The following is a 12719-nucleotide window of genomic DNA, read 5'->3' on the forward strand; positions in this document are numbered from 1 at the left end:
GCAAAACTCGATGGTCAGTTCTGCAGCGCTGGAACTAACACACCAGATTAACACCAAATTTACCAGCCTCTTCTGAGTTCCACTGTACTGGGAAGCGAGAAGCACTTGATACTTTATAATTTTATATATTTACAAATCTTTATGTTTTTTAATAAAGGGTGGTTTTAAAAAAAGATTAACCTCACTGTACCAATCTTTTAAAAAGTAAAAAGATTATAGATGCCAGGTGCATCAGATCTGCTATGCAGCACAAAGCAAAGGCCCCTGTATTTGTCAGATCTCATGAACTTGTTCTGAAACTGACGTGTGAAGTATTATCTCAGATCCTTAAAATTACCTTATTAAATTAGGTGTAGATTAAACTACAGTTATCTCTATTTTGAAGGATAGGTTAAAGGAGTAAGGAAATCCTGCTAGCAATTTTCTCCAAAACCTGCTGTTGCCCTGGTAAGAGAGTCTGCCTTGCACCAGTTGAGACACTATTATCATTATCCAAGCACATAAAAGAGATAGTAAAAAGGGGAGATTTTTCTCTCTACTAATGCATGAGACATACAGGTGTGTGAGGCTCTTTCTGGATTCCTGATGTGCAGTGGAGCAGGTTGTTCCCTGACTTTCTGGATTGTCATACCCTGGCAGTGTGCCATAAACATACAATGGCACTACCAACAGTAAGGGCAGGCAGCTCATGCATGTACCTACTTAGCACCATCAGCTGCTTCTGCTGGCTCAGTTAACTTCATGTTTTGTGTTTAGAACAAAAGAGGCTCAAATGTCCATGCTAGTCTGTAATTACCACCATAGCTGAAGTAGACTTTCTGCTGTATACTCTTCTTTTCAAGACTGTATAACTCCTCTGTCTCACAGCTCACTTTAAGATATGCCTTTCCTTGGAAAGCCTGTGGAAAATCTGAATCTGAAATATTAGCAGAACAGAGAGATTTTGATGTTAAGGCATGGGCCAGGTATGCTGGGAATCATGCCAAAGGAGTGGTCTGTCTGCCTTAAGCCTTCTTCAACCGGAGCAGAGATGTCTACAATTAGGTCTGTAGGGGTCACTGGAAAACTGCAGAAAGCTTCCTGCAGAGATGAACGGTCCTGCCTGTGGTCTGGTCTCACTAGAGCCCTTCTGGTTTTGTGAAGTCAAAGAAGAGGGACATTAAAGTCAGGCTACTGGTCCCATGACAGCAGTGAACCAGACAGAAGCCCTCTGAAATAGGCAAGAATACACAAGCCTGCTGTGGCTGCAATCTGCGGTCTGCAATGCAGTCTCTTCCTACAGAAGTTCTGTCTGGGTGGGGGCAGCAGACACCACCAGGGTAGATATGGCAGATCTCAGATTGCAGAAAGAGACATGTTTTTCCTAGGGCAGGGACAAGCAGCAGACCTGCCTGCAAAATGTGTGCTCAGGTGGTGCACCTCCTGCACCAGGTGGCTGAGCTGCAGAAGGCGGTGAAAAGGTCGCATAACATCAGGGAGACTGAGAAGACATTAGATAACTGGTTCCAAGCACAGCCTGCAGTGGCCTCATAAGCTGACAACCAGTCATAAAGTCCCTTACCGGCACACACAGAAGGAAGGGGGCTAATGCAGAAGAATGGAGGCTTGCAACAGCAGGGACCAACAGGTGGAAGACACTTACCTGAAGCCTGAAGTTCCCTTGCATACCACTTTGTTGCTCTGCAGACTGAAGAGGTAAGTCCTGTCACATCACGAGAGACACTGGCGCTGAGTAAGGCAGCCCTATCTGCTCCCTGTATAACAACCAGTAAGGCAGCTCTGGATCTGTTCCCATATCACAACTAAGCACAAGTAAGATAAGGCAACAGGTAATAGCAGGAGGTGACTCTTCTGAGAGGTTCAGAGGTACCCATTTGATGACCTGACATGCTGTCTAGAGAGGTTCTGCTTATTGGGGTGTCATAGCAGGGATCTCACTGAGAGACTACTGAGCCTCATACAGTTCACTGAGGATTACACACTGCTGTTTCATCAATCCTCCCCTCAAAGGGATGGTGTTTGAAAGGGCCACTCAGATCTGGCAAATCTGGTTACAGGGCTGCTATCACAGTACCTTTCGCTTTCTTGGACCATGACTCACCTTGAGAAACTGGGTGTCCTGGGGGCTGACGGGGTCCATCTGTCCAAGAAGGGGAAGAGCATCTTTGGCCGTAGGCTTGCCAGGCTGGTGCAGAGGGCTTTAAACTCAAGGTGTTGGGAGATGGGAGTCTCAGTCCATCTTAGTCCTTCCAGTTTGAAGGCAAGTCAGCAAGAAATGCCTGGAATTTGGAGTGGGTCAGGAGGAGAACACATGAAAAGTCACAAAGGAATTCCTGAAACTCAGCCAGTAAGCTAGCTTCATCAGGCACCGAACTTAAATGCCTTTTTGCAAACACACAGAGCATAGGGAATGAATGAGAGGAGTTAGAGATAGGCTAGCAGGCATCACAGAGATGTGGTGGGATGGCTCCTACAACCTAAGCATTGGAATGGGGGATTACAGGCGGGAGAGACAAGGAAAGAGTGTCACCCTCTGTGCCAAGGACATGCTGGAGTGGATGGATTTCTGCCCAGGGATGGATGAGGAGCCAACCAAGAGCTTAAAGGGAAGTGACAGGTGACATTATGACCAGGAAGACTGAGCACATGAGTCCCTCTGCAGATAGACAGGAGCAGTCTCACATTCAGAAGCCTGGTCCACAGGGGGGCTGGAACCATCCCAACAGCTGTTCAAGGGACAACTCAGCAGGACATAAGCAATCCATGAGGTTTCTGGAACACAGTAACTTCCTTCTCCAAGTGGCAGAGAAGCCAACAAGGAATGGTGTTATGCGGGACCTTGTTCTCACCAACAAGCAGAAGCTGGTGGGGAATGTGAAGCCCAAGGGCAGGCTGGGCTGCAGTGACCATGAAATGGTGGAGTTTGAGATTCTCAGGGCAGGGAGGAAGATGCACAGCAAGTTCACTACCCTGGAGTTCAGGAGAGCAGATCTGGGCCTCTTCAGGGGTACTGAGGGATAAAGTTCTGGAGGGAAGAGAAGATCAGGAAAGCTGGTTGATATTCAAGGATCACCTTCTCCAAGCTCAGGGGCTATGCATGCCAGCAAGCAGGAAGTCGGGCAAAAAATGCCAGGAGGCCTGTGTGGATGAATAAGGAACGCCTGGACAAACTCAAACACAACAAGGAAACACACAGAGGATGGAGGCAAGCACAAATAGCCTGGGAGAAGTGCAGAGAGGTTGTCCAAACCAGCAGGGATCAAGTTAGGACAGCTAAAGTCCTTGCAGAAGTAAATCTTGCCAGGGGAAACAATAAACGGTTCTACAGGTACACTGTAGTGTAGCTGTCAAGTAATAATTGTTTTGGCATTGGTAAAGGCATGGTGACAGACGTGTTGCTGGGGATGGTCCTGACATGAGAAGGAAGCTGGACTGAAAATGTCCTACCAGTGGCACAGCTGGGAGTCTACAATCAGTGGAAGAAAACAAGTGTGTGGGTGACTCACTGTATGTACCTCAAATCCCCTTTAGCAACTCAATCATCATGGGACCCAGACTTCTAGGATCACTCTTTACAGTTTCCAAATGATGCCAAGCAGTACAAACAGATGACATGCCATATGTTCTATGAACGGTATCTAATTGCACGTGCCCCACCATCAGGTATGAATTAATATCTTTAGATGGGTCAGGATTGGGCACTTTGGGGTCCAGTAGCCTTCTGCAAGTCCTATTGTGTCACAACGTTCACACCATCTCGACTTTCAGAGATCTGTAACAGTTACAGAGTTGTAAAACCAAAGCACACGTTTTAGTTAGTCGTGAATTATAAATACACTGATCAGGACGTAATTAATACCAACTTTTCTTAAAACATACGCGTAGTTACGTATGACATGCTGCCAGGCTTCCTTGGCCGCTCCGCCGGCTCCCGCCAGCAGAGGACATCCCGCCGCCGTCCCTCAGCGCCCAGCGCGCTCCCGCCGCAGCACGGCCGGCTCCCCACGGCGCCGCCTCAGGCGGGCGCGCACCCCGCGGCCGTCTCGCGGGCCACCTCGGGAGCAGCGCGGGGCCGGCCGCAGCCGGCACTGTCCGTGCTGCCGAGGGAGGCGCGGGAGGGCGGCGGGAAGGAAGGCGGCGGGGAGGGCGGCGGGAAGGAAGGCGGCGGGGAGAGCGGCGGGAAGGAAGGCGGCGGGGAGGCGGCGGGAAGGAAGGCGGCGGGAAGGAAGGCGGCCCGGCAGCAGAGGGCAGCACGGGACGGCGGGCGGCGCCATGACTTCGGCCGCGGCTCGGCGGGCCTCGGCTGCTGCGCGCATGCGCCCGGGTGCGCCCGCAGCGCCGCGGGCTCCGTGGGGACAGCGCGCATGCGCAGGGCACGGCGAGAGGCGGGCGCGAGGGAGTGAGGGACAGCGCCCCGCGAGCAGAGAGCAGGAGCGGAGTGGAGCTGTGTGCCAGTGTGGGTGGCAGGGACCGGGAGGGGAAAAGGGACCGTGAGACACGGAGTGGGGATAGAGAGAGTGAAATAGGGACGCGGAAGGAAGGAGGAGGAGGTGGGGGAACAAAAGAGAGACAGGCACAAAGAACTATGGGGACCGGGTAAAGAAGGGCTAAGAAAATAAACAAAAAGGATACAGAAACAAGTCTGAGGGCATGGCAGTGGGAGAAAGAGAAACTGGGAAACGGGGAGAGTGGAAAAACCAGGAAGTGGGGCAGAAACAGGGAAGAAAAGGGATGGAGAGCAGAAAGAAGCTTGAAAGGAAAGAGGGAGGTGGACAGTGATGTGGAGAAAGAAATGGAGAGATGGGAAATAGGACAGATGAGATCCGCAGTCCTCATGTCCCTCCTGGGTTTCACCACCTGTTGCGTGGAGTCTCCCTCACTGGAAACATTCAAAACCCATCTGGACAAGTTCCTGGTGGAACCCTCTAGGTACCCTGCCTCAGCGGGGCTTTTTTACTAGATAATCTTCAGAGGTCCTTTCCAACCCTAACAATTCTATGGTTCTCCTTCAAAGCAGGGGAAGGGCTCTTTGCCTCCTCACCACCCCATGCAAGCATCAGGGGAAACTGTTTCCAGCTGCTCTCAGCAGTCAAGGCCGGAAGGGAGGGATGGAGCCTGGGCCAGCATGGCTGTGACACAAAGTGGTGCTGCATATCAGACAGTATTTCAGTGACTCGGAGGTCAGTGGAGAACGGGGATGGCACGTGGCCAGGATGGCCGAGGCTGACTGACTTCAGGAGCACTGCACACGAGCACAGACCCCATCTTGGCTCAGGAGACCAGCAGGGTCAGGGGCTGGCAGTGCTCCCTCACCTGCTGAGCTTCCACCATGCCCGGTGACACAGACCCCAGCACCAGAGGAGGGGAAATTGCTCTCCCAGCCAAGCTCTAGTATGCTGCCCTACACCTACTGCTTCTCTTCCTCTTGTGTGGGGAAAGGACAGAGCAGGGGCTGAAGAGTCAGAGCCCCATCTCTTGGGGATGACTGCATGCCTGCCTGATGGGGCAGAGCTCCTTGCACCTTGCTTTTGTTGTACAGCTCTGTTCCATGTGCCACTGGAACATGCAGGTGGCATCTGTGTTGTCACCTCAACCCACCCAGAAGGCTTATGCTGCCTGCAGGGAATGGGGAGCCATGAGATCCCTAGTTCATGCAGACCCTCCTGCCACCATCTGCCTCCCTTTGCACCAGCAGTGGACCCCTCCACAGCTTACTCCCTGGCTTCCCCAGCCCAGCACCCAGCAGAGCTGGGATCACTCTAGCCCAGCTCCCTTCTTAATCAACCAGGTATTCTCGTCCTGCAGTATCTTCCTATCCTCCAGCATTCTCAGGCTCACCAGCAAGGTCATTTGGCCTGTGCATGTGTGGCCTGGTGTCATTCACATTCCTTGGAGGGTTGCCGAACACAGTGAGTGGTCTCTGGAGCTTGACATGCGTGGTGAAATCCTGGTGACATAGCTAATGAACAATACACTGTGTTCACTCCAGCACTTGACACCTTTGCCCAGCTTCCCCAAATCACTGATAATTCATCCAAACCACTCTTGGGGAAAAGCACTTTGCAGCGCTACCTGCATTATAAGGGCTTTCTTCATCCTTCTTTGTCCCTGCTCAGATGTTAAAGTGTGACTGTGGCCAATTGTCTTTTATCTGTGTTGGCTCCCAGCACGAGGTGCTGAGGTTTGGTTTGGAAGTCAAATCAGTGCTAGAAGGGCGAACTGAGCAAACTCAGCAGCAAGCTTTGGGAGAGGTGGTAGAAGAGGAAGAGCTGGCTCACCTGCAGACAAACTTATCCACAGAGGAAGGATGCCCACCTCTGAACTTGTTGAGTTGTACGGATGTGACCAACAGGACAAGCAACCTCAAGAAGAAAAGGAACAAGTCACATAACTTCACAAGGTGAGAGCACAGCCTGAACCAGTAGGTGGAGCTTTGACAGGGACCTTATCTATAAGCCCCAGTCTAGCAGTCCATCCCAGCTTTTCACAGGGAAATGGCAGTGGAAGAAAACAACTGCCTCCCAACACTTGGGTGAAAATTTCTGGTTTCTATATTCATGTAATCTGCTTCTGCAGGAGAGGGGGGCTGAGGAGTGAACTCATCCTGAGCTGAGGGGCAAGTGTGCATCCTTACTGTAGGATCTCAGCCAGAAGGGCCTGGCTTTATGTTCTCTGGAAAAGTCTTTTGGAGTGGCAGCACAGTTCAGATGGACATGAGAGAGGAGGAGCATGACAGACTTGCACAATAAGGTTGTTCTTGCTGTTTCCCTCCTTGACAGCAGCCTCTGAGAGAAACACACTTTTGCCTCTGCACTGATGTGAGCAGCTATCTCAACAAAGAGCCTGGTTGCAGTTCAGGAGTGCAGTAAGTTGTTTTCTAGACTCCGGGGTGTATATTTGGTTGTCAAACATGCTCATTTTTGCCACATGACATGGTTAAATGGCTGTGTGTGGAATAAAGCAACTCAGACATTTCCAAGAATTCACTTGTAGCCTAATTTTGAAATGTGATTAAGAGCTGAGGAGTGCAGAAAGCAGCTGGACTGCAAAGCCCCTGGATTCCAGCTGTCTGCATTTGCAGGCTCAAAGTGGGACCAAGGCTCCATGCAGCACCAAGTTGCCACCCTTGTGAGATCAATGACCAGCCTGTGCCCCTGTGAGGCAGTTGCAAAATAGGGCTCTCTGTTCAGGCAGCCGGGGCAAAGGAGTCACACTTACAGCAGGAGAAGTGACCTGGGAGGAGAAAACTCCATCGGGGGAACAGGAAGTGTTTCCTTCCTGAGGGACCTGGGCATTACTTCCATCCATCCTAGGGCCAGACATCAATTGTGGCCTTGATTTTCTAATGCAACATTAGCAGTGCAGTGTCACTGAGAGGCAGTGAAGCGGTTTGTCATCCCCAGCTGCCCCTAGATCCCATAGCACACTGCAAGCATGGCCATGGAGCTGGACAACTGCTGTCCCATCTGCCTGGACAGCTGAGAGGACGCCAGCTACATACTGCCACGGCTGCACCGCTTCTGCTAAGTGTGTCTCTTGCAGTGGGCTGGAAGCAAGCCCAAGTGCCCCCTCTGCAAGAGGAGGGTGACCTCCATCCTGTAGTCAAGTGTGGGGGGATGATAACTTTGAGGAGTGCATCATTCCAGCCCACGGAGCACCATCGGACATCTTCCACCTGAGAGGAGGAAGTCCTGGATACCAAGCTGCCCCCAGTCTCCACACTCTGGCCATCAGTGGGAGGACAGCCACCTGCAATGACTGAAGGTGAGCACAGGGAGCAGAACTGAAATGTATGTGAAGTTGTACTCACTGATGAAAGCTTTCATTTTTAGCAATTAAAAAAACCCCAAATTTAAACCAAAAATATTGGACAAAACTGCAGTCCATGTTGTTTACTGTGGAGATGTGAGGGGAGTAGAGAAGGAGGAAAAGGAGAAGTTTTGGTACAGGTGCTCCCCAGTCAGCACAATTGGCTGCAGGAACAGGCATCCCTGCTATGGTCTCTGCTCAAGTGATCTCCCCTTCTCCCCTGCTGGGAGCTATGATCATGTTTCAAAGTCACGGAAAATCTGATGCATGATCTCCTGGGCACTTAGCTGCCAACAGTCTCCATTGCCCTGAAGCACTGTCAGATATGTTGCACCTGAGAGTAGGAGCTATTGCTGCCCCCAGTCCCTATAGCACTGCAATAGCTCTGCCATCAGCTGTATGGCCACTGCCCTGAGGTCAGTGAGTACCTCCCACACTGCATCTACCTTGCTGTTATCCCTCTTCTACCCTCTTCTACCTTTGTTCTCCATCACCTGCTGTCGTGTCTGCATCAGTGGCTGGGGCAGTGCTTTAAAGATGCTAGGAAGCAGCAGTGCAGTGCTTCATCCCATCTAGCCTGCTCTGTGTTGGTCTGGATGAGGAGGCTTTGTTCCAGCTTCTGTGGGCCTCCCTGGCACAGGCACACAAGCTTTGCCCACCAGCTTATTGACACCATCACACACGGGCTCAGTGGGGAGGCCTGACATCAGATGGGCCTGGAGGACAGTAATGCAGCTGGAGGGTGGAAGGACAGACCTGCTACTGTCCCTGGCCCTGATGCCACCCAAAGGGGTCTCCCATGCCAGCCTTCATGGGGGCTCAGCAGCACCCATATTGTAGCCATTCCCACCCATGGGGAGCAAGAGGGGGCCTGGGACAACCCAGAGGGGGTCTGGGAGAACCCAGAGGAGGCTGTGCTTGGGTGATCCACGTGCAGCCAGCCAATCAATGCTCACCTGGGGGACCTCAGCAAGCCCAAAAAGGGAGGGCAGCAGCTCTAAGGACCCTTCCCAGGCCTCCAGGAGGACACCCCACCATCCAGTGACAGGGTGAGAGTGTATCAGGAGCCAGCTAAATCAGTCCGGGCTGCAACTGGGGTACATACCAGCCCCTTGTGGTCTCAGCCTTCCAAATCTATTTCACATTTATTAAAAGAAAATGAAAGCATGAAAACTGCATAAAACGTGTCAGTATTACTAACTGATGCCAGTGGTGTTGCCCTCCCTAATTGCACTGCTTTACTCCCCTTTCCTGGTACTTTGACTGCTGATTTCTCACTCGTTCTGTGAGCATTACAGGTTTGCATTACTGCAGCTGATTCCAGGGCAGATGTTTCCCGCTGGGGGATTCCACTGCCAGCCCATGCCCCACCACTCATGCTTGCAAGTCCTTCTCATCAGACCCCATCCCAGGGCTCTGCTCTCCTAGCAGCCTGCACTGCCCGCTGCAGCCTCACTACGGCAGCGCCCAAATCCCTCCTCCTGCCCGGAGTCACGACTTGCTGCTGCTCTCTGCGTCAGCCCCGGGTTGTACCCTGCCGGGGCAAGAGCCCCAAGGAATTAGACAGACAAGGACTAGTGGAAAGTCCTGTCCCTGCTTGCAGTGAAAGAGAAGTGGGTGAGTGTGCAGAACAGGCAAACGAGTAAAGAGAGGCCCAAATGATGAATATCATTTATTCAAGCCTTTACGTCTCCTTGCCTTTCTTCAGCTGGTGAATAAAATTGTGGGGAGGAAAGGGAGCCAGGGTGTATGCAAAATCCCACAGTGGGCAGCTGGGGAAGAGGGCACTCAGGGTAGTTCCTTACATCTGGTGGAAGTGATTACAAGAAGGGGTGCATCAGAAAAGAACAGGAGATTGGCTATTTTCATATTTTCAAACTTTCGCACTCTTGAATCTCTCCTGCCACCTCTGCTGGGAGAAAAGGCAGGTGTGTGCCACAGGTGCTTGCTGCAAGTTGCCCCGGCAGCTGGGAGAGAGCAGAGGGGGACACAAACTAATTTCACCGGGAAACAGCTCTAGAGGCACTCGAGTGCAAGCACTGGAAACACTGCAGCCGTGCTGTCTCGAGTTAGGTACAGTATGTGGAGAAGTGGAAAGCATCTCCGAGGCAGCACACTCCCCCTTCTTGCAGTACACAGACAGCTGTGTGTGAGGATCACTTGCATTTGCTCCTGACCAAGGAAAGGCTCAGTGTGTCTCTCAATGTGAGTCCAGAGGAGTGTAACCTTTGTGTTTGGATTTACTGACCAAGCACTGAGCTGATTCGGCTCCTGGGGACTGGAGAAGCACATGAGCAAATGCACTTCTCTCCCCTGGTGGGAAGCTGGTTTGATGCCTTATTACCGTAATTGCCAAATCCATCAGTCATTGCAGGCTGCCTCCAAGACTTCATCCTCTTTCACCCTCTGCTCAGGAAGGAGAGCCAGCTTATTTTGACAATGCTCACAGAAAAGTGCTTGGCATTTGTTTATTCTGCGCTGTATCTCTGGTCGTCCTTGTTCCTCTCACTCTTTAAAGGTAAGCTCATCTGTGCTTGTCCAGGGCTCACTTTTTTTGTTGTGGTTTGGTGTGTTTGTAGATGTTGGTTTTTGCTTTTGTTTTGGTTGGTTTTTTTTCCCTACATGCTAGTTATATCCTACCCCAACTCTTATTTTTGGAAGGACTTGTATCTGCTTGTATTTTGAACTTCATTAGAGTCCCAGGCTGGTCTAACTGAGTTTTGTAATCAGTTTGGGTAAGTTTGTGGATCTTATGGTGCTGGCCACATTTTTTTAAGAAGGAAGAGGTATGTGGGTTTGTTTTTGTGGGTTTTTTTTCAGTTAAAAGTGAGTAATTTTAACTTCCAGAAATTAATTGAAATGGTTGTGTTTCCAAAGAAATATGTTTTCACTTTCTTTAAAAATTTGACCTTCCCATGTATTTTTGAGAACAGGAAATTATAATTTCAGGCTGGGCAGAATGAGTTTGAGAGCCCTGTAGGTGTGTGGGTGAAAGGGTGTTCTACAGAGAAAAATGAGCAGAAGAAAATTCATAACTGTTTACTTTGTATGCATCATTTATGAGGATTAAATCTGTATAAATACATAAATTTACTACTTCTGGTTTATTTTTATTAAACATACTCTTAGTATGCTTAATAAAAACCCATGCAGGCAGAGGTAGATATATAAGTTGGACACATTTAATAAAAATAATAATAATGGGCTTCTGTAGTCTAAGATGTTACCACCTCTGACCAAGCTGTCTTCTGAAGTTTTATCATGGTACAAACAAAAATAGGAGCTAAATGATTATTTCAAAACATGCAGGATTGCAAGGCTGGCAATAAAGTGTTTTTAAGTGAGAATGTTGAAATAGCCACAGTCCTGAAAGATGTTCAGTATTCTACACAGAATGTGCTTTTATGGCTCCCTTACAGCTGAAACACACATGCCTGCAGCAACCAAAAATTTTAAAACTGAGAATCCCAGGTGTGAAGGACCATGTCTTGTTACTCACAATTTATAGATAAAGCAGGATTGTCTTTTTAAAGCAGAGAAGGCAGTCTACCTATTTCTGAAGTGCAGGAGCACAGGAAACTTGCATATATGTGGTATTGCACTGGGCTATTCATGCCACATAGATAATTCCTCATCAATTCATCTGAAGCTGCAAAACGTCTGGGCATTTTGTTATTACAGGTCAATATTTCAGCTGTCTAATGTAGCAATGGTACTGCAGATAAGTATTTCCCCACCTTGCTAAATAAGGAACCTTGCTATCTTTAAGACATTTCTGTGGTACTTTAGGAGCTGAACTAACAGGCAGGTTACAGCTTCTAGTTATGATTTAAGTCACTTTGTGGACATTTTCATTTTGAGAAGTTGTGTGTCATGTAAATACTGCCTTTTAAATAATGAATAATCACTAATTCACCAGGGGGGATGCTTAGTTTCTCTCAGCAGCACATGAAGACAAACTGCTTTTATAAATAATTCAGAGGATTTTTTGTTAGGTGCTTTTACCAACAGCTTACAAGTATGGACTTTTACAGATGACTGCTAAAGCAGAATGAAATAAATCTCTGATAAAGTTGGTCTGTAACTGACCTCTGCTTCAGGGATTTTTTTAAACTTCTAAAAAAAAAAGAAGGAAAAGAAATTGAAAGAAAAGACCTAGTAATTGAGCAGTTGGGGCAGAAGAGAAAAAAGTCAAGGTGATCTTAGCATGTTATCAGTAGCAGTCTTTTAACAGTAACTCCAGATGAACTCCCCCAGGATTCCTTAGTTCCCCCTGAGGAAGTCACAGCACATGGAAGTCACAGCAAATTCAAATCATAGCTAACATCACTCTCACATAGCACTGAGTTGTTTCAACATTGTTCATAACAATTTATCAGGTACTGAAAACTCCTGTAGGGCTGTTTGACAGGAAAGTTGTGACAAGAAATAGGTAAAAAGCAAACAAAAACAACACATGAAGAACTGATATTTTTTCCAGTTCTTTCCTCAACTTTCTGCTTCAACCTGACTTCACTTAAAATGATGCTAGGAGCCCCAGTAGTAGTGTCACTTAAGTTAGGTCATTGCAGCCTTCCTTCTCGAAGTTAGTGATTTTTTTGGGATATGGGCCTTAAGAAAAATCAGAAAACTGCTTTTCAACCTTCCTAGATGCCAGGTGAAATCACTCAGAATCAGACACCCTTTCCAGTCTAGGGACAATCCTTGAAGGAGCACTCAGAACACAGAAGCACCCAGTGAGTCTCAGCAGCTAGCCAACAGCCTTGGGTGGAATGACTTGAAAACCCTGGTCCTGATTGGAAAGGAGGGATCAGACCCATTCCTGCTCCTTCTTCTGAGTGTGGTGCAGTCTTAGAGCGAGGCTGCACACAACCCTGCAGGGACATTCTCAGAAACACATCTCAGCAACC

General features: G+C 49.1%; 1 protein-coding gene and 1 long non-coding RNA gene across 2 annotated transcripts in view; both read left to right on the forward strand.

Annotated features, from left to right (window-relative positions):
• The first annotated feature begins 4402 nt into the window (after positions 1 to 4402).
• Positions 4403 to 8678, forward strand: LOC146424622 (uncharacterized). The gene is made up of 3 exons (XR_014846835.1): positions 4403 to 6421; positions 6780 to 6865; positions 7647 to 8678. It is a non-coding gene; the product is annotated as an uncharacterized LOC146424622 (long non-coding RNA).
• Positions 8679 to 9418: 740 nt separating this feature from the next.
• The window catches only part of LOC146424623 (neuronal acetylcholine receptor subunit alpha-7-like), a 58552-nt gene continuing 55251 nt past the window's right edge, over positions 9419 to 12719 (forward strand). The window contains exon 1 of the mRNA XM_085042787.1: positions 9419 to 10327. Coding sequence (XP_084898913.1) covers positions 10249 to 10327 — 79 coding nt within the window. The 5' untranslated portion in view covers positions 9419 to 10248. The remainder of the gene's footprint in view (positions 10328 to 12719) is intronic.

The sequence above is a fragment of the Lichenostomus cassidix genome, chromosome Z (genome assembly GCF_008360975.1).
Source record: "Lichenostomus cassidix isolate B80296 chromosome Z, HeHo_3.0, whole genome shotgun sequence".
Taxonomy (NCBI): Eukaryota; Metazoa; Chordata; class Aves; order Passeriformes; family Meliphagidae; genus Lichenostomus; species Lichenostomus cassidix.